Below are 22,619 nucleotides of genomic sequence, written 5' to 3'. Positions count from 1 at the left end.
ATGGCATGTTGCTGTAATGTGATGCAACTTCTTCCAATTGTTTGCATTTAAACCTCCGCCAAACAGCTTAATCGATATGTGCTGAATGTGTTGAAAGCTAGCCATACCCTATTTATGCAAACCGGTCCGCACATGTCAATGATTCCAATTTGCTTATCATTGCTCAAACGAAAGCATCTCCGGCTGGTTTGCTTCAGCCTAGAGTTTCCCAAGCAGATGCCTGGACAGCGTCCTTCCGGTGCAACTCAAGTTCAACGTTCCCGCAAAACGAAGGGGTCAACAGTCCTGCGACGAATGCCCAATGCCAAATATCGCAGCATAATACCGGCCCAGCTCTAGCTCTCCCAACTTGCATCCGAACTGACCTTGGACACTCGACATTCACTCCCGCACACTACGACACACTCGGTACTTTCATGTGCCGCAACAGCACACCAGCGCCAGCACACCGAACAACAAACCCTCGAACCGGTTTCTCCACTGTCCCGGGGGCCCTACGTCATGCGAGCTTCTAGAAAATGGTTCCCATTGCGTAAGCTCACGCCGCTCGGGAATCTCCAACGCATTGGCACCGGCGAGACATCCGCAAGGCGTACCGGAGAAATTGCCCATTTCGCTAATGGAGCTTGGTGATTCCCGTGAACGGAAAGTTCTCCTCGTTCTCGTTCGTTAGAAGAAGTGTGTTATCCTCCCGCTTCCTCCTCCCGGCTTGGGCTGATCGGAGAAGAAGATGACTAACACACCGCTGGGATGTTCATCAGACCCAACCAACACTGTTATGGCGTCAAAAGACATCCCCCGTCGCGGCCCCGTCACCCATACCCTCCCGGGGAAAATAGTGGTGATCATTAAGCCTCACGATGAAGAGAAGACTCGCCAACATCTCATGACGCAGCAGTATTTGCGTTCGATCTGATCGAGTGATTTTACAGCGCCCCACATCTCTCCCCCCACCCTACCCATGCCGCACCACATTAACGCTCCACCGCATGACAGGGAGGGAGGATTTTCGCGATCGCATGGGTACGCGCAACCGAGGCGCGATCTACACCGCCCAGTTCCCACTCGAATTCGCTCGCGATCGGTCGACAGTTTAAGGTACGTGCGAGCGCTCAGCGTGCCGTGGGGTTCGTCGCTTCTGCGAGAGCGCAAGTTTCTTGATCTTGCTACACACAAACACAAGCACACACACACAGAACGATCGATTAAGCTGTTGGGAGTTTTATTCTAACGGAAACGCAAGAAAACAGGGAGAAGAGATTGATTACAACGTGTTTTGCAGCTGTGTTATTTTGTGTTTAATTAGCCTCTTCTCACTGTTTTTTTTTTTTTTGCTGCTTGTGTGGTTCAGTGATTTTCCGCTCTCCAAGTGCACACGGCAAGAAGGGCCGCACGGAATGGTTGTGTTTAGCAAATGCGCTACAAAAATTCCACTCGAACCGGAAACGGAACGTGTACGGCTAACACACCTTGTGTTGTGCACCCAAAGGGCCGACTAATAATAGCTAGAGCCCAACTGCTAAGCCCACCCACCAAGCGAAAGGGCGGGCAGCAAGGGCAGTGGGTGCAGTAAAGTTCTCACGCAGAGCGTGATCAAGTGTTGAAGAAACAGAAATTAAGTGCCGAGCAAGTGCGGATCGATACGGAACCGCGAAAACCCTACCGCCGAGTGAGCACGCCAAAGAGAAGGGAATGTTGAATGAAACGCTGTTCGTAGTGCCTGCCGTGTCGATTGATTAGCGTGTGCTCTTCGCTAAACGATACATCAAATAGCCGTTTTTGTTGTTTTGTTTTGTTTGCGGTATCGCGTACCCCGTTGCACCTGCTGTGCGCTAACCAGACTCACTAAATAGGAGGGCGAGCGTCTTTTGCGGCACGTAAGAATCAATCGATCGTGCCAAATCAAGTGCAGCTTCCAGCTGGTGGAAGTGCAAATATGATTTTTAATTTCCCCCCAACTCGACCTGGTTCATTTCCACCAGGTGCTTTCAGGTGGCATCACCCTCCCACTCCCACCAAAGCAACCGATTCGCCCCAGTGCCAAAGCGAAAGGAACATCCACCGGTATCATTGACTATTGGCATTTTGGTTCATTAAATCTGCACACGGGGAGAAATTATTATCTACCGCAGGTGGTAGGGTAATGGAGAAAAAAAAACACAAAAAACCATTTGAAAATTATTCAACTACTGCTCCGATGCACGCCCGAAGTGAAAGGAAAGTGGAGTAATAAATTTTGCCATTTGTAGGTGCTCTGTTTGCGGCCGAAAAAAACGAAGGAAAAGTTTATAAAGTTGTAGCCGAAAAAGAAAACATACCTTCAGCGCCCGCCTTTTTGCCCACATACCAACGCTGCCGTGTGTGTGTGTGGCCAAGTGATTGTTTGAGTGAGTGTGTGTGTGATAGTGTAGGTGTGCTATTTTGTAGGTGTTCATCACAAAAAGCCGGGTAAGCTTTCCAAACCAACCAGGGGGCGAGGTTGTTGTTTTAGTTGGGGCCCGGGCAAAGGTGCCCCGTTTTCCAGGGTTACTTGCTTGCGAAAAAAACAAAACAAAAACGAAGAAACACCTCGTCCGAGCTGAGCGGGCGAACCTATCATCTATTTTTATTATCTTTTACAATCAATCATCGCACTAATTAGGTGGTAGAAAGGGGTAGTTTCCATTGTTTACAACATGTTTTTTTTTATTTATTTTTTTGGTATGAAGTGAAGAATATGATATTTAGATTGATGCGTCGTCGCTTCAAAGCAGCTGCCTAATATACCTTACGCAAGTCATAAATGTTTCATTAAAAGTCCCATCAGTCGAGCGATGTTTTCGAAAATTGTCTTACCGTAAGCACCATGTCATATAACACACACGCACACCGAGGTGGGAAGCGGTAGCTACAAAAATTCCGAAAGGCTGCTTCCGAACTGCCGGGGAGCGGTGGACCGCTTCCGCCATCGGACGCACAATTCACGGCCGTTCGAAGTGGCCAACCTTGCGCGGCGGCTTTCTAGTGTCTCGAGCGCACGGCCGGGCAAAGAGAATCAATGAAGGCCGCGGACGGGGCTCGCACACAAGCGCGCGAACGAGACCCGGTTGGCTGCGCAATAGGCTGTGCGCCATGCGTCATACATTTACCGCTCAGCTGCGCGCACTCAGTGCGTCGAAGAAAATCCACCATGCTGGGCGCATCTCTTTGCAAACCAAAAGATTAACAACGAAAATCTATCTCACACACACACACACATAGCGCGTACATTCAAAATCGTTACAATAAACCGGATTGCTTATCCGTATACACACACACACACACGCACACTCTTGATTTGAGGCGTAACAACGGCCAAGCGACGAACCCGATCGAGGTGGCAGACATGGGCATGGGAGCATGGGCATTGGTGCCGCCACGTGGAGACACAATCGTGTTTGGGTGCTAAAATTTGCTGGAATGGTTCCACGACTTCTACTTATGTCATAACGGGACTGTGGGCGAGCGGCACGAGATGCCAATAATTTTTAGCGACCGGATTTTTTGCTCCGTTCGAAATTCTAGCCAAACCTGTTTCTTCGGATTATGTGTTACCATGGGGCGCGGGTTTCCCTGCCCCGGTCATCGAACTGCGACCGTGGACGGTGGGCTGCCCATGAATTTCGATTTCGAGGTTACGCCCGTGTTATGTTGGGCTATTTGCTTTGCAAAGCTTGGAAAACGAGGCTCGTTTAGGTTTCGATCTTGTTTGCCGGACGCCTAAATTCGTAACGAAAACATGTTTTGACCATTTTTACTTCGTTTCTGTACTTTGCTCCCGGACAGCGCCGAATGAAGCGTGGAATGCTTGCTCGATTTTACTCTGCGTATCGTGTGAGATAGAAAAAAAACACACACAATTTTGTTTACCATTTACTATGAAATATTCCCCAATTCGCTGCCGAAATCGCTCACCTTGATTAATTTAAATAAATTAGCGTTTAATCACCTCTCGGTACGTTCATTAAGCGTCTAATGTGTGCTCACATCATCAACACACACACCACACCATCGAAGGATCTCTCCAGCCGGCTGTAAGCACACAGACTCGCGCCAGCTTCGGTGGAAAAACAATTAACGAACCCACCGCTGGTCGCGGCTTTGTCCTTTGCGCTGCACCTCCCCGCCATCGATAATGCGCGGGCAGGTAATTAAAATTTGTCGAGAACACTTCCGGCTGCCGGATACGCACACACATATATCTACACACACCGGTACACGGAACGGGGGATTATCGTGGCCATCATGCCCGTCCCGTCCCGGCAAAACCTGCAATTATTAGGTCGCTCGCGGTTGATTAGCGCACTTGCTGCTAGTGACGCGATTTTGTACTCCCTCCTCTTGTACTCTCGCCGAGAGTCGGCACTTGGACTCTACGACTGATCAATTTTTCAATGTCATAACCCCGCGCGACATCAACAAGCTGCAAGCGCCTGCATCTGTAATTGTGGCCGTTTGTTGCGCTTTGATCGATCGCTCGATTCGCAACACGAATACATCGCAACATGCACTAATCTGCCGATCGAACCGAGCGCTGTGACAATGAGCCATAATTAAGCAACGCCATCCCGAGATAGTCTCGAGTGCGCTGTCTCGGTCTTGCCGTTTAATGGATCCTCGGCATGAACGCGCTCCTGCTGCCATGGGCGGCGGCAATGGGAACTGCCACTCATTGCCACCCAATGGATGAGTCGGCACCCGCTAAGTCGTTCTACGAGTGTTGATACTTCCGAGCTACGCCAAACAACCCCACACGACCGTTTAATAAGAACCTGCCAACAGGGACAGGCCAACGAAAAGTTGGCCAACAAAACAAGGCGGCTACGGCGTTGCCGTTTTGTAATGGCGTTGCCCGGATGTGTGGCTCTGTGTGTCCGGAGATCGCACCGAGATAGGCACGAAATGGTGCCACCGTACGCTTAGCTTCACGACTTGCACAAAATAATTAAGTAACATTGCCCTCCCGTGCCCTCACTCCGGCAAATGAGCGCCCTCCGGCAAATGGTGTGCCACAGGAAGCAACACGAAAACAATAGCGAATCAATCGATGCAACAAAATCGGGGTCAAATGCAGCACTTGCGCACCGCCAATAGCCGATAGCACGAGATACTGGCCCAGCTCGGGAAGGCAGAAGGATGCGGCCAGGCTCACAAAACCCCAAGCCCCAACAATTGTACGGCCCTGGGTGGAGGCGTTCTATTGTTGCCGCAACATAAACGTTACCAAGCATCCCATCAATAGTTGCTCCCGCACGCCCCACCACTCTTTGCGCCCACAGCAGTGGCAGCGTGTGTGTGCTCTCGACCAACACATGCCCAACATCGCATAAAATAAGCCACACACTTTTCACACCAGCACGCATCGTTTGCCGACCATGCGACACGGATGCTGCTGCTGCTGATGATGATGATCATCGTTGTCGTCGTCGTCGTCGGTGTCGCTACAACCCCAAAGCAAGGCAAGGACATATGGTAACTGCCCCGCCCGTCCGATGTATCCCCATTCACCCGTGGCCCGAATTGTAATTAACCCAAAACCGCCGAACGCAAGCCTACTGCAGCCCGCTGCACTTGCATTCGGCCGAAAAGCATGGGCAAAAGGGGCAACGCTTCCAAAGAAGCATTTGGGGTGAGGATATGTGCAATACATTTTGCCCCCCCCCCAAAACCTATTCACCCGACATTTCGATGGCCGACAGCAGCCGTAGCAGCCGTATGTGCAAAACCTTCTAATCCTCGCTTCCCTTCCCCCACTCACGACCGGGCGGTGAGCGACGCACGCTAGCCCCGAAACGCATTTCGCGTTTTCATTATTATCATTAATAGATCCTATTGTGATTTCGGATGATTACAATGAACTGTTTAACAATGTAACCGATTGCACCGCACCACCGCCGGTGGTGTAAATGGCTCAATTAACGACTACCCATGCAGTGCTACTAGTTTCATTGCTGCCGGCACTGAACCGCACGATCACGACCACCCCGTTTGGTGATGACACAATTTTGATGCTGTTCCGAACAAAGCGCAATATTTGGCGCATAAACATATTGGCGTAATAATGTTCGTCCGCCCAAGTCCATTGCCGAAGCGGATAAAGGAATAGAGCTAAGCTGTTCGGGGATCGGCCATCATTGGTTTGTTGGTAGGCTTTTAGGTACTAATTTCGCTACCGCTAATATCGACTTAGTCGTAATTGTAGTAATAATATTTCGGAATTATTGTGCAGTTTTACATGGGATGGAAAATCATTAAATGCACAAACGATTAGGGATGGAAAGTTACCACAAATGATCCCTGTTTGCAAGCTGGTTCATGTGTTGCATTCGCAGAATTTTGCTATTTGCTGAACCTTTCTGAGGCAGTGAATATGAAAGTGGTAACAGGTTTCATTAAATAACCCTCGTTTAATGACTTTTCCCCATAATTGTAACCTTTTTCTCCCGTCGGGCACGTGTGAGATGCTTCACCTTCAGTGCAAAGGTTGCAACAAAAAACCCTCGATAAGTCGCTGCTCTCGATACGCTCATCGAAAAGCCACTAATGATTTCCTAGAACCAACCCGTACAAGAGTCATTCGCAAAACTTGTAAGAAGCCCCCCTTTTCGCTCCCTTTTTCCACCAGCTCCAACTACTACTAGCAACCGAAATGATGCTTAATTTAATCGAATTGTACAAGATTTCCGGTATACCTTCTTCTGTTTTTTTCTTGTATTTGCTCCCTCATGACTTGGCGTCATCGTGACGGCACATCGTACGTACGCGCATGGGGATGAGGTTTGTTGTTCGATTTTTGCACCCATCATCATCAACTTCATCATCTCTGTCTGCGCGCCCTGTAACGGTCTTCCAAGAACGCTCATTACCGTATCGTACACACAGCCGGAGGGCCGACATGGGAAAAAAGCCCAACGGTCAGCGAACATGACGTACACGGAACCTTTCGGGCTCGATGCGCTCGCGTTCCAAAAAATCAATGCCCGCACCGAAAGTAACAAGTGGCTCTCGATGGAGACTTCAACAGTGCGATTGACGTCACAAAATCATCCTCCAAAAAAAAAAAACAACATTGTTCAAGAAGTACGCGCCCCAAACCGATCAACCAGTGTGAATTGAAGAATAAATAGTTGCTCTCGCCGGTGCTCACTCGCTGAGCAAATCGTGTGGTTTGTTTTTTTTTCGGCAGGGAGGAATGATTTTTTTACGTTTCTCCTCGGCTCTATCTGACACTGAGCTGGCTGTTTGCCGAAGGCTAGGTGCCTCAATCGGGTACTCAAACAGTGGATGAATAATTTCATATTTCAACAACGACGCTGTCCGGCCTTGCGCCGGTCAACGCGCCAGCAACAGCCAAACTGGGGGAGAGGAGCTCTGTACTGGGAGCTTCTGGTCGATTATTTCTGTGCAAACCAACAAAATTAGCAGTCCAAAAATCGGTGGCAAGCCGAACAAACTTTGCTACAACCAAAAGACATTTCGGCCCAGGTTCAAACAAACCAAAAACCAACCAACCATGACCTTCACGATTACCCCATGCGCGTATCATCGCCTTCGACAGGGAACTCCAAACTTTGGAGCATTTGTTTGCTAGCCGCACACACGCGCGACGCACACAGAAAAAGTAAGCGGTTCGCGTGATTATATTTCACTATTAGAATTCTTTAAATTCCGTTACGTACAATGCACACGCGCACACCAAGCTGGCGGGAAAGGTGATTTTATGCAACAAGTGCACACAAACGCTCTACTGCCTTGTGCCAGACGGTACCGCTTCTAGCGGCGATGCACTCGGTGCCCTTTTAGCAGTTAGAAAACCGTTCCAGCACGGGTTGATGCATACCAGCAGCTACAGACAAAGCGGCAACCAATATCACCACTCACCTCTGCCATCCGCCAAGAACTAATACGTTTCGCGAGCGCATTATAAAACATGCAACGATCAAGTGCTGCCGAGTTAACATTTAATGACTAGCGTACTAACAATCCCCGACTGAAGAGCGTTTGTGTGTGTGTGTGGGTGTATGTTTGTTCTCGCTACTGGTGCATACATACATGAACATGAAAGCTTCTCATCCGCGAAGGACATCACGCCACCGCTCGGCGGGATTTACGGTTGGAGCGTTTGTTCAGCGAAAAGGAAAACCTTCCCTTTCCCCTTCCCTTTCCTCTCTCTCTCTCTCTCTCTCTCTCTCTCTCTCTCTCTCTCGCTCGGCCGGATGTAGAGTGCAGCCGATACATCAAGTGATGTGTGTGTGTGTGTCAGTGGTACGGATGCGGATGATCAATCGATCGATAAATCGAATCAATCACGAACCGTTGAGTCATCAGTGCGGCCAACGCATTTTCAATTTCCCATCCCAATGGCACCGCCGGTTCACCCCGCGCACCGGGGAGCGAAGGTGGGCAGCATGGGGTTGTGCTAATGTGTCGAGGCGACGGGTTTTGCAACGTTGCTCTATTTTTCTCACTTTTTTGTTGTTTGTTAAATCATAAAAAGCCGCGATCGGCCGAGTTGGATAAGTGCATAATTGTACCTGAAGTCAATTTCCGCTACAATAATACATAAAGAGAGGTCGAGGATGGAGGAATGTAGAAAAAAAGTAGAAGAAAACCGCGTCACACCAAATGGCACAAGTGTTTGTGGCACGTATCGTGTGCATTGTTGGTGGGCCATTTTTTTTTTTTTTTTTGTATTGATTTTCATGTTTGCCTCCGACAAAGAGAGGAACTAGCAGTCTTGTTTTTTAAATAAAAAAGCAGGGCGACCCGCAAACACGCACCGGATAGTGTGTCAAGCGCAAACACACACACACACACACACACACACACACACACATTCGTTTTTCTCTTCCCGCCATCGTCACTTGTCGAACAAATGGCAACGAAAATTAAATCAAACAATAACACCAACCGGCGAAACCTACAAACAAACATCAAACAGAACGCACCGCGCGCCCGCCCACACCGATAAGCAATTGTAGGTTCGTGGGGAGGGGGAGGGGAGGGAGGATCAAGTGGTGCAACAGGATGAGATAGATACAGAAAAAAGAGGCGAGTGGCACGGTTTGCAATGGAACAGCGCGAAAAATACCGGCCCCGTTCGGGGAGTGGAGCGCGCAAACGGTTTTGGATAATTGCATTCCCCTTTTTTCCGGCATCGGTGATTGCATACGTGCAGGCGTGCTCGGCCTTCGCACACGGCTAGATTGAAACAAATTAAGTTTTAATCTTCGACAGCATTTAAAACCGTCACACTACACCCGCTTGGCAGCTGTGCGGGGGAGCTTTGGGAACGGTGCAGCGGGAGCACAAGTTCGGGACGGTAGGATACGGGCACGATGAATCAAACTCTTCGAAATGGTTCAAAAATCATTAGCGCCAGTTGGCCGTTTAGCAATGGGGGAAAGGATCCAGCAAAACGGGACCGGAGCGAAAGGGATGTAAACTATGATGGAGCGGCAAAAGGTAGAAAATGGTCATGGGCGCGGTGGTAGTTAATTGATTTCGGTTCTGCTATCAGATTAATGGATGGATGGGGCATTGGTGGCAGGCTAGAAAAAATAAAATGAGGTGTAAAAATGGAAATGGAAAAAATAAAACCGAACTATCTCCCTGCAGCACTATGGAACAGTGTTTTGCGTTGCCATATTCGGTGAGTTTTCCTGTTGTGCGGAAAAATGCACTCTTGCTTTTGGTTTGAAAAGCTCTTTAAGCAGGCGCCACGCTTTGGTTGTGGAAATGTTTCGTTCGCTTAAACGCGGTGGCAATTATTTGCAATGACCTTCCGCTAAACATTGAGCATCAACAATTTCTAAGTTTGTTATTCAACAGCGAACCATTCTCAACCCCAAATGGAAATCAATTTCAACAGCCCCACGTCACTTCGCCACACTCTACCTAGCGCACGTTTTCTATTACCCCGGTTCGGGTGCCGGCCATTAGCGTTCAATTAAAATGATTATTTTATGTCGAACCTTGCAGGTCAAAGTCGACTTCATTGTAAATATCTTTTCGCCACCATCGGCACAAAGATGGGCACCCTGCCCCTGCTGCTCGGTTCTCATCCGGCCGGTTCAACCATTGCCCACCAGATTGAGGTACCCTTCGGTGTTACCAACCCATTCGGTGGCCGTTTGCTGTATGGTGATGGTGCTGGTGTTGCAAGGGCCTTTATAATAAGGCTTCAAAGTTTTCATCAGAAACATCAGCTTCCCCCGAACGAACGAACTGCCGGCCCCCAAGGTTGCGCCCGGCCGTTTTGCTGCAACTTTCCAACGGAGCAGCGGGGCCGTCGATCGAGCCGCTCAAGGACCCCCAGGGCTTAGGACTCGCAAGGATGATTTGTTAGCACTGCGGACCACTTTTCTTACAGAATGAATTGAAATGCTTGCAAGCTAAATGGGCTTACCTTTCGCGGTACGCACCGGAGACGCACTCGCCGGTAAAATGTTCCTCGGAAGTGGCAGAACAAATGTACTGGAGGCGGTAAAATCTTATCCACCCTAGCCGCCCAGCCTTGCCAGAGAGTTGCACTTCGCTGCATCCACGGCAAAGACCCCGAATGGAACTGTGCATTCCGCTGCATGCATTACAATATTAACTCATAAATCGATCTTAACCTCCCCCTACGGTACAAACGGCCTTCACCCGGGCGAAGTACGTGGGATGACGTACAAAAGGGCAGCCCAGGGTTCAGTGACACGTTCAAGAAAATTTTCCGTAACGAAACTGTACGGCTTTGTGGCTCGACTTTACTTAACCAAGTGCACGACGGGAGCAATCCAACAGTGTTTTCAATAGCTTCGACGGGAGTTTGAGGAATAGAGCGGGGGGGGGGGGGAATGTAAATTGGCTTGCAATGTGAATTCAACTGCAATGCAACGAAAGCTCGCTGGGGTCAGAGTTGCAGTTTGCCTGTTTTTTTGTTCTGTTCCTTTTACGCTTTTGCATCTTCGCTTGCCAACCCACGTGCCTCGCGCGGACGGTGATAAAACTTTGCACCGACCGAGGCAATCATTGCAAGTGCTCCGCCACGCCCGCAACGACCCATTGCACTTGCACCAGGGAGGGGAGGAATTGTCAACCACCACCTCGCCCCTTTCGAACTCTCCGCTGCAAAATGGAGAAAAGTTCAAGTTCGACCCGAGAGGTGAACACAAACAAATCGTTCCTCTACACACAGACACACACACAGACACAAATGGGTAAGGTGCGCGCGGGGGCTTAGGATGTCATTTGCATATGCATGAGCCTCGGTTCGCGGTGGGAGTTTGTGGGTGACAGCCAGAATGGTTTCGACCCGAAATGAAAATGAAAACGTAAACGCGTAAAAAGAAAACACGAAGGTAGCCCCTGTAGATGTCAAACCACCAAAATGAGGCCACTCTCTCAACCTGCTGTGCTTGGAAGGGAAGAAGCGTACTTAGCGCCGGCATGGCTCAGCCCACGGCGTGAGCGCTCCCAAATTCCCACGTGCCACGACCCGGGGTGGCGGGAGTTCTTTTTGTGTGTTAGGGTTTCGATCCAATCTGAACCACATTACACACGCGCGTCGAAAGCAGCCCCATGTATGATGCAAACGTTATTAAACGGGAGGACATAATGAGGTGTACTGTCGGCGGCTGGCGACCATTTGGAAGATATTAATGGGCGTCCCTGAAACGAAAACCCCACCTGGGAATGGTGAATGAGCGTCTCTTATTTAATTTTAAAAAGGCTATCGAGACGTTGCGTATAAAGGATGGTGCTGTGTATTGAACCGATCACTACCGAAGGCTTTATTTTCATGACCCAACAAAACACCGTTTGTCAATAAAACGTGAGTTTTGCTTGAAGGTTCTTTGAAAAAATTGAGCATCGTGGTATTTATGTATTACAGTGGCAGTATAGAAATGCAAATCTGCATTTAAATGTGCATAGCACATGCCTCTCTGCAGCCACTCTGCAGCATATAAAGCTGTAAACATATTACTCTCTCGGTCCAGTGTCTAGCTTTATATGTTTGGCGAATGGAAAGATGCTGTTTGACCAGTTTTACTCATCTTGTGTGTATGTTTTTGCTTCTTCTTTTTTTCCTCTAAAGTAAACATAAAAATAGCTAGCATAAAATGAGCTAGCAGGATGCCTCCAAACAGCACACTCACAACCACCGTCCTGTTTAATGAACTTGGTAAAGTGCAAAAAATGGTACACCACATATTTGTGTGTTTGTATTTGTATGTAAACCTAGCTAGAAACTAGGGCAAAGCTAGCTAATCATTTCACTCGACATGCAATGACCACGGCCGGACACAGTTCCGGTAAAGTGACCAAACCGACTGCTAGACAGTAACTTACCGGTACCGGTGTGACTTCTGTTCCTCCCAGATCGCTCCTGGATCGCTCTGGTGGCAGAGGAACCGCAAGGAAGTGCTCGAGACTTACCGACTTGTACCGGGTGTTCACTCGGGCATGGAAAACTCCATGCACTTCACACACTTTCACAGACCTGTGTTGCCTGTGAGACTTTTCAAATATTCATTCACACAACACCACAGCCACACTCAGTGTGCTGTGGTTAAAAGGGTCTCTTACACCACTTACACGGATGCAGTGGTTTAGTTGCAATGGGAGAGCCCTCCACTCTACTCTTATTAGTCTTCTCATTAAACATTACCTGTGTATTGTGTTCCCATTATTAGAGACCATTGCTTAAGTGTATTAGTTTGAGTATAAATTTAGCTCGAGCGTTTTTTTTTTCCACGCAACACGTGCCGCTTGTGTGGTGGAGGCTCACAGATTAGAATAAACTGTTCAACCTTTCCTGCTAGATTTAACACGAAAGTGCACTCTAAAAATTGCTGTTGCTTGTTGCTTTGCTTCTTAAAGCACTCGTGAAAAATGTTGCCCACTGTCGGCGCAAAAACCAAAGCCACACAGCAGCAATGCATTTCTATGCAATACGCTTATCCACCAACTGCCATTGCTTGCGCATGAGATGGATGCTTTCTTCCTAGGCATTTTAAAATTACGTTTTTCTCCACAATTATTAAAGGAGGATTCAACCGGCCGAGCACGGGCTCTGAGTGAATGCGGGGAGATTGAAGGCAGGGCAGAAACCCCCTGTACGTACAAACACGGTGCAGTAGGATTCATCGGAGAAGTAGAGAGGTTGGTTAAACGTAGGCTTTCCATGCTACGCGGGGACAACAAAATGAAGCAATGATGGGGTGTATTTTTTATCGTGAAATGAAATTCTTTCTCCTCTTCCTTTTCATATGCATGCCACAGACGAGGCTTATTGCTAGCATCTACTTCTGTGAAATGAAATAATATTAAAAATAATGAAATATTAAATTTTCCAATCCGTATGGTTTCCAGGCCCACGTTGTAAATTGTTTGTTGAATGCTAGTACAAGGAACTAATGACATATCACTGGAGCTATCATGAATATTATTGAACTTGGCTTTTACAGGCTTTGAAATATTTGATGATGGTATATGAAGCTAATAATAATCCATTTACTATAGTGTACATAAAAGTAGTTCAGACGCACTGAAGATCTTCTTTACAGAAGCTTAGTGATTCTGTTTTATCGGCAAGTTCAATAAAGGCACAGCCCCAATCAAAATTGCTCGCAAAGCAATATCGAATCCATTGACTCAATAAACGCACCTACGCTGCATGATTCAGGACGTATGCTTTTGCAATTGACCGAGAAAGTACCGAATGTTTGCTGCTGTTGTTCAGTAGTTCAGTTTCAATCAAGTTCAGGGATATTGAAAACCGGCAGTACCTTAACGACCCTACTGCTGCCTGCCGGTGCCTAAGTCCAGCTAGACTGTCGCCCATCGATCGCTCATTGACGTCAATGGAATGTCCGCGCTGTGTACCTGCAGCCCTGCTAGATGAGTGTACACTTCCGTCTTTGCTGCAAGGCCTGGCCTGCTACGAGCTACGACCAAGCGCTTGGATTCTGTTTGACGGCGGCTAATGAGCCTGAAAACTGGTTTCCCCTTGACGACCTGTGCACCCGAGCACACGTGTGCTTCTAGGGAATTGTTGTTTGCAGTCGTTACAAAGCACTGGCATTTCACGTGTCCGTGCCTGGTCTACCGAGCCCGTAACAATGCAAACTTTTCCAAAATAATTTTAATCAAGCAATTGTTCTGCAACCGTTTCGTGCTGCCCACGGTCAACGATATGCACCGCACGCACAGGTACTGTATGCGTCTTTGCTAGGATCGGCCAGTTAGATTTAGCATGGTCTGGCCGCCGCCAGTAGCGGCGGGTAAAAAAGAATCATGTGCCACATTAAGTGAAAACTGCTGTCAATTAGCTTAACCTCCGCCGAATGGAATGATGCTATCCATCAAAAGCCACGCGTGGGTCACGCAAAGCAGATGGCCTACGCGCACGAAAGCCACCATTTGTACGGCCAACTCACTATCGGTGGTGGTGCTGATGGCGGTGCACACCGATGAACACCTGATGCCTCGGGGTGGACATGTTTTTGAGGTTCGTCACTTACGTGACGCGGACTTTTGAACGCGACTATCAAGATTACGCCCCTCTCCAGATCGAGCACAGCATGGGTAATGGATTAGAGGTGCAACGATCACACCTTGCGGGATGGGTAGTAGTATATCATCAGCAGCGCTGGCGGAAGTTGACCCGCCTGTTACGTGTGGTGAGCGCGCATAGGAGAGCTCGGCAAAAAAAACACGGGCAATTACCCGAATTAATTCGATAAATATGACCAGTCGAGGCGGGAAGGTGACGGACACCTTCCACCTTTCCTTGGAAGGGTCAATGTCTAACATCAGCTCACTCCGAACGCTAACCAGTGGGTGACGCCTGCTCCAACCCTGACCATGGCCAGCGCTAGCACAGAGGGCAAGAGAGGGGAGAGAAGATAATTACCCCGATGGCATAGAACCGTCCCGATATGCCACGGCACGCCGGAGCAGAGATTGATCTGAGCGAAAAAGACGCAAATTTGAGACGCCCCGTGTGACACCTGCCCCTTGCACCTGCGCCTCGCTGTACGGTCAGCTAATTACGTGGCTTGCACACTGACACACTGTCATAGGTACTTGGGTGACGGCATTTACATAACCGGTACCGTAGCCGTATGATCATGACATTGAACTGTTGCCTTGCTCGATGAATGAAACTCCTTGCACTCGCTGTGTGCCACCCCGCGTGCACCCAGAAATGGTTGGCGGAAGGGAGACGTTGAATAGCAAACACATTTCAGTAGTTTTCCAACATCCCTTCAGGCTCGGGCATCCACAGTGGAAGTCACTCCACTGTTTGCATCAATCAACCAACTTCACCAAAGTACAGCTAATCGAGCTACGGCCAAGGACTGCCACCAGCGTCCCTATTCACGGAATCGTACCGCACAAAGAACCCCACTGCAACATGCAATTTCCATTCGATCCGTGCAGCACCATCGCCGTGAGCAATTCGTGAAGCACGCGGCTGCGGAAACACGATTTAATTCAATTAAAAAACTTTTCCCCTCTCTCTTGCTTGCCGTTGCCGGGAGGCAAGGGAGCGTTGATGTTTCCGGTGGTTGCAACTTTCTTTCTCTTTCGCTGGGCATCCTGCCCCATCACACACAAGAGTACAGGCAAACCCCGCCCGTCAAAAGTACTTCCGATGCCGCGATGAAGTGCGATCGGTGATGTGCATCAGTATTTGTGTTTTAAGTTGCTCCTCTGCTACACATGTACTAGAGTGCACTTTGAAGCGAGAGATGTGGATTTGCATATTGGTGGAATTATGGACCGAGGGGGAAATGTGGCTAGAACGGCACACTTTGAAACCTTTTCTCATCATCAATGTTTTTTGCTCCACAAGCTACCGTATCAAACTGTTGGCGAACTAATAAATTGATTGCATGTTCTTATTGGGAAAAGTTGTCACGAAAAGTTTATGGTTTCCCAATACCTTTGATGAATTATCCATGCTGGGAGTTGTTTTTTGGTTTGAAATAAGATTACATAAACATATTGCAGTGAAATCTAATGAGTATATCAACTAGTAACTTTTATTATCATAGTTATCGTACTGCTTCAAATTACGGACACTTAAGACATTTTGGCAGTTCATATTTTCTTACTAATTCAAATTTAATCGGCCACAGCACTGTATACCTCAGTTAACTGAACCTTCTAAATTTCAGGTTTTCTAACAAACCTTCTAAATTTCAGTAAAAATAGAAGATTTCCAATTATTTTAATCAAAAATGCAAAAATGCATAAAATTACAACGATATATTGACTCATATTACGTACAGTTTCGACTTCATGTTTCATACTACGATCGTTTTGATTGAATTTTCGGATAGCCACCAAAGTTCGTCAACAGTCATGACTTTAACGCACACACTGCATTTTATTTTGTTTGTTTTTAATCTAAGTTAAGATCCGGACACTCAATTCTGAGGGCTAATGTCCTCCTGGTACGACAGAACGACGGTCCTATTGCCAACGAGTTTTGAGAGCGATTTTTCTTTTGTTCTCGTAGATGAATTCAACCGAAGTACTGTTGTTCGAATCCACGAACCTCCCCGTTCGGCCATTAAGGCATTTGTGACATCTGTCTTCAAATGTCGTTGAATTATTACTATCAATGAATCTTTTTTCTTGTTGCTATCCTTGTCTAAACACATATTTTTATGCAATTTATCACAATTTACTTCGGTTACCGAAATTAAAAGAGAGAATCATGCTTGAAATTCCAGACGGTATTAAATACGTGTTTTAATGAAATTAGTGGGCTGGAAGCGTTGAAGCGTTTAATATAGAAATTAGATCCTATAAGTTCTAACTTAAGATGAACTACCATTCATAAAATAACTGTTTACGCGAGTTTAATTACCAAACTTTGTTAAGCTAAGGGAATTAATTTAATTGAAACATATCAAAGATTGTTGAGTTTAAGGTAAAAAATTACCAAAATTTCTTTCAATCTGAATCACATAAAATGATTGAATTTGAAACGCAAAATGAAACGCATCAATATCAAACGCCCAGTTCAATCATTTCAATTGAAACCGTTTTTATATCAATCACTCCATCAGTACAAGAGCCCTTCAAAGGGTCTTGAACCTGCCCGCTACATTGCACAGCCACAGTGCAACCTCGGGTTTCTAGAAACTTTTCCCACCCAAACCCCTCCCCAGCTCGTCCTTCGAAACGGTGCAAACAAGGCGGAACATTTTGTACATTTCTCAGCCTCAGTGCAAAAAGAACGCGCCTACAAACACCCAAAATGGTACGAAAAAAAAAGAGAAGGCAATACACTTTCTCACCTAACTCATGCAAACTAACCCAACCGAATGCGTTCAGTTCGGTAAGTTATTAGCCCCTGGCCCTAACAGCACCTCCACCACCACCATCACCACCAGCTCTCCACAAGCGTTACACAAGGTTGTTCGGTACGGTTCTATCTCTCACACGCTCAAAGTTTAGCGTGCTGGGCCTAGCGTGTTGCATCGTCGGGCATTTGCAAAACTCCTCGTCCCGGTCAGCATTACCGTCCGCCGGAGTTGCCAATCGACCGGGGTGCAACAACGACCGCGCACAGCGATTCACGAGTTCAGGAACTTTCTGCGGCAATCGTTGTGTTGTAAAACAATGCCACATTCTTGTTCGCCGAGCGCCTAGTGGCTCCACTTGCCGTGACACAAACTTTCCGTGTACAGCGGGGTGTCTCCCTCGTGTGGTAGAATGTTGTTGATTTTTGCACCGTGTGTGCGCTTAGATGGTTGGGACCTGTTGTTTACCGTTTGTAAGGTAGCTTAAATGAACCAGGCTATATGTTGTAACATACTTATCAGGTCTATTCTATCGAATCATCCCGTCGATGATTTAAATAACTTTCATGTGGAAAAGTTAACTTCAGAGCCCATTTATTCGAGTGGAATATAAAAGAAAACAATATAAAATGACTCTGGGTATATGTTTTTCAACTTCACTTTCCCAAAACCGTGCAAAAAATCACAATTATTCCGCGTAGATGCCGTTAAATCATTTACTACCGAGCGCTTTTCATCAGCTAGACGCGCTGATACACATTGCGAGCCAATAAACACTATCGATATCCCACATCCACTCTACAAACACAAGTACCAAACCATATCAAAAACATTGAATAAACCTTCCCGAAAACGCTTTGATTTCCGCCCGCGCATCATTCTGTTCCCGACACCGATCGCCGGGTGCAGCCGTTGTATATGTTGCCCGCACCGAATGATATTTGCATTAATGCAGTTAATGCGGCTCTCTCTCTCTCTCTCTCTCTATCGCTCACACACATTGCACCCTAGACAAACATACAAACATCGCGTCAAGCTTCATTAACGGCAATTAAATTGATATTTCCTCCCGCTCCTGCACACGCATCGAATGAAGTGCAAACGTTTCGGTCCAGCAAACAATACGACAAAAAAATGCACCCGATGCACTCCCCGACGGGAAGGATAATCAGCGATCTGTTTGGTTGGAGGTTTGTTGCTGTTGCGTTGCAGGTGAAGCTGCGAGCGGGCCAACCATTCCATTAGCGGCGTTAATTTACACAACACAAACACGAATCACTCACATACTGCTCGCCGACAGCGAACCGCAGCCCATAAATTGATGCGCAGTTAGCGAGCGCACGAATGTCCAATACGTTGGATGGGGCAAAAGTCCGGAAAAGATGATGACATGATTACAGCATTCTCGGGCACGGACCGCAATAGTTCTGCCTAGGGATGGCTGCATAGTTTCCTCGCCCGAAAACAGCAAACACAATCACTTGCCAGCTGTGACTAATTGAATATTTTTTCCCTACCCCCAAAGCTCCACTGACGACGCCATGGACGCAGAGTCGGAGGGCATTCCGCCGGTGGCGACCGGCAGTGGCCAACCGTCCACCACCGACACAGAGCTCGATCTGGCGGCGAGACGGAAAAAGTTCATGTCCCAACCGTCGACCGTGGCCATCCGGCGCCAGCAGGCCGTCTGCGTGCGACGGGCGCACAAAATCTACGGCACCAAAAAGAACCCGAACGTCATCCTGGACGGGTTGAACATGACCGTACCGAAGGGCTCGATGTAAGTGTGTCCCCGGAGCGTCCCCGGGTGTACGTTAATTAGCTTGTGATTAATGTTGACCTCCCTCGTGTTGTTTCCCCTCCCCCCATCCAGCTACGGACTGTTGGGCGCATCGGGCTGCGGTAAAACGACCCTGCTCTCCTGCATCGTTGGCCGGCGCCGGCTCAACTCGGGCGAAATCTGGGTGCTGGGTGGGCGGCCCGGGTCGCGCGGTTCCGGCGTGCCCGGACCGCGCGTCGGTTACATGCCGCAGGAGGTAGCGCTGTACGGTGAGTTTACCATACGCGAAACGCTCATCTACTTCGGCTGGATCTACGGCATGACCACGGACCAGGTGGACGAGAAGACGGACTTTCTGTGCAAGCTGCTGCAGCTGCCGAACGCGTCGCGGTTCGTGAAAAACCTGTCCGGCGGGCAGCAGCGGCGCATGAGCCTGGCGGCCGCACTGCTGAACGAGCCGGAGCTGCTCATCCTGGACGAGCCGACCGTCGGCGTGGATCCGGTGCTGCGGCAAAGCATCTGGGACCATCTGGTGGAGATTACCAAGTCCGGCAACACGACCGTGATCGTGACGACGCACTACATCGAGGAGACGCGCCAGGCGCACGTGATCGGGCTGATGCGCGGCGGCAAGTTTCTGGCGGAGGAGTCGCCGGCCGACCTGCTCGCCCAGTACCAGGCGGAATCGCTCGAGGACGTGTTTCTGAAGCTGTCCGTCCTGCAGAACATGGGCAAGCGGAGACGCTCGTCGATCGCGCAGGAGGTGGTGGAGCACGTGCGCATACCGGCCATCAGCAATCCGGCCCTGGACCTGTCGCCCGAGGAGGACCATGGCGAAATATCTGGCGAGTTCGGCGACAACATCTCGATGTCATCGCGCGGACCGGACGCGGTGACGCCGGAAATACAGGCGCCCCCGTTGCCGCCGGAGGAGGACACCAAGACGCCGCTCGTCGAGTACTTGAAGTTCATCAAGCCGAACCATATGCGGGCACTGATCTGGAAAAACTTCCTCTGGATGTGGCGTAACGTCGGGTGCGTAGTGATGAGGGTGAAGACGGGTTGGAAAGCCTCAACTAGCTTCAATGTTTTTGTTTTTTTCTGGCACAGTGTGATGGCATTCATCATTGGACTGCCGGTAGCACAGATCATTCTGTTCTGCTGGGCGATCGGGCACGATCCGGTCGGTTTGAAGCTGGCCGTTGCCAACTACGAGCTCGAGGAGGCAGGCTACAGCTTCCAGGACTGTCCAGTCTATCCCGGCTGCAACTACTCACTGCTCAGCTGTCGCTACATGGAGTTCCTGAAGAATAGGAGCGTTGTATTGGTGAGCAGAGAGTTGAGAAGAGCAATTGAACGTCCCAGTACACTAACGAAACCAATTTCTGCTTTCACAGGAGCTCTTTTCCTCCGAAAGTGACGCGTTACAGCAAGTCAGCAGGGGCAATGCATGGGGCGCACTGGTGTTTGCTTCCAACTACTCCGACTCGCTAGTGGAGCGTACCGAACGAGGTCGCGATGTGGACGATTTCACCATAGACTCAGCCAATCTGGCCGTGACGATGGATATGTCAAGTAAGTCGCTACAGTCAGTTCTTGGGGTACTCATAACGCTAATTTTGCTGTTCTTTCACCAAATAGATCAACAAATAGGAACGCTTCTGTACCGAGACATCCAGTATGCCTACTTTGACTTTATCGAAAACATACTGATCGACTGTGAGGTGAACCCGTCGAACGGGCGCATACCCTTCCAGTGGAACAAGCCCGTTTACGGCGATCGGAAGCCGAACTTTACCGACTTTGCGGCGCCCGGTGTCATTCTCACGTAAGCCTCTCAATGCCTTGTTCTACTTCCGCAAAACTCATCTTATCGCTCACTTTCGTTGCAGCATCATTTTCTTCCTCTCCGTTGCGCTTACCTCCGGCGCCATGCTGATCGAGCGCAACGAAGGCATTCTCGAGCGTTGCCTCGTGTCCGGCATTACCGGTATAGAAATACTGTTCTCCCATGTCACCACCCAGTTCCTGGTGATGTGCTTCCAGACCGCGCTCGTCATGGTGTTTAGCTTCTCCGTGTTCAACCTTACGAATCGGGGCGACATCGTGTGGGTGATCCTGCTCACCATCCTGACCGGGCTGTGTGGCATGTGTTTCGGTAAGTGCTGACCCACACAACCGTTTCACCAATGTTTTTTGTTTCCGCCTAATACTCTCCCTTCCTTCCGCACAGGATTCGTCGTATCGTGCTCCTGTGATAACGAGCGCTCCGCCACGTACATGGCGATGGGCAGCTTCCTGCCGATCGTCATGCTGTGCGGCATCATCTGGCCGATCGAGGGCATGCATCCGCTGGTGCGCGTGTTTTCCGTCTTTCTACCGCTCACCAAATCGACCGAATCGCTGCGCTCCATACTGCAGCGCGGCTGGCTGATCGAGGACCCGAACGTGTACATCGGTTTCGCCTCCACTGCCATCTGGATCGTGATCTTCCTTACCATTAGTATACTGCTGCTCAAGTTCAAGAAGGGATAAGCTGCGCCGCTAGCGCTCAGCAGAAGCCCGGAGGTTTCAGGGTTGCGTAAGACAAGAATGAACACACACAACAACAACAACAACAACAAAACACAAGCCAGGGCATTGAGATCGAGCGAGCTTAGCTAGTGAGCTCTGCACACTATCAATCCCGGGCATGGGGGTGCTTAGTCAAACACATGGGGGTTTTATGTTTAGGTTAGTTACTTTTTTTTTTTTGGCTGGACTAGAGTACGTTTCATTTCACCGGCCATTCTTCCCACGGGACAGGTGGGTAGGTAGGTCTATCCGGCCGTGGAAACGGGCACGGTACTGAACCATTGCACTCAAACGGTTGGCTTTTTGTTTTGTGCTGCGCGTGAACACACTCCCCGGACACCGAGCGGTAGGCACCGGTTGTCTGTATTTATAACATTTCTCGACCGACCGTTCTCCTCATAGTGTGCGTCTTCAACATTCACGCGCTCGTTTGATGTGCGTCTAAAGCTAGTGTTTTTGTGTGCAGCGCGAGTTTTGTAGGTAGGTTAAGGCAGGAACATGGAATTCAATAAAACCAAACAACTATTTTAGCGTAGCGCAACCGTGTTGGACAAAGTGGCATTGCATCCCCGATCGCACCGATTGCCATTCCCCGTGCATCGATTTCATTTCTTTGCTATGCTCACCACGAAACCAGCAGTGAAATTGCATTCCACCAGTCTTACCTGCATCCGAAACAATTCATACCCCCCAAAAGTCTATTCATCCGGCACGCAAATGCCACACACAATCAGGCTTCAATGCGTCGCTTCCGGTGCACACACACACACACACAGATTTAGGCGGAAGCTTCATATTTCAGCACATTGCGGCACATAATTAATTCCACGCGTCAATCGCCGGCGAGATGTGAATTCAATTAGAAATCCACATTACCACGGGCTCATAACTTGTCCCAGCAAACGATACGCAACAGACACCTTCCCCGATAGGGCCCG

The 22,619-nt window shown here is 48.8% G+C and overlaps 1 protein-coding gene across 2 annotated transcripts; it reads left to right on the top strand.

The window, feature by feature from the left end:
* Positions 1-1,011: 1,011 nt before the first annotated feature.
* On the top strand, positions 1,012-22,216 carry LOC120894596 (ABC transporter G family member 20). Of its 2 annotated transcripts, XM_040297283.1 has the most exons (9): positions 1,012-1,098; positions 2,250-2,448; positions 18,853-19,107; positions 19,201-20,142; positions 20,218-20,434; positions 20,505-20,682; positions 20,749-20,935; positions 21,000-21,265; positions 21,341-22,216. In XM_040297283.1, exons 3-9 carry the CDS (start codon positions 18,869-18,871, stop codon positions 21,640-21,642), a joined length of 2,331 nt encoding a protein of 776 aa, XP_040153217.1. In that variant the 5' UTR covers positions 1,012-1,098; positions 2,250-2,448; positions 18,853-18,868; the 3' UTR covers positions 21,643-22,216. The 2 variants fall into 2 exon arrangements, with proteins under 2 accessions (XP_040153217.1, XP_040153218.1); XM_040297284.1 differs by lacking the exon at positions 2,250-2,448 and having other exon boundaries at positions 1,079-1,098.
* Positions 22,217-22,619: the final 403 nt, after the last annotated feature.

The sequence above is a fragment of the Anopheles arabiensis genome, chromosome 2 (assembly GCF_016920715.1).
Source record: "Anopheles arabiensis isolate DONGOLA chromosome 2, AaraD3, whole genome shotgun sequence".
NCBI classification, from domain to species: Eukaryota; Metazoa; Arthropoda; class Insecta; order Diptera; family Culicidae; genus Anopheles; species Anopheles arabiensis.
Note: the sequence above shows the minus strand (reverse complement) of the source record. Positions and strands in the feature narration are given on the sequence as shown.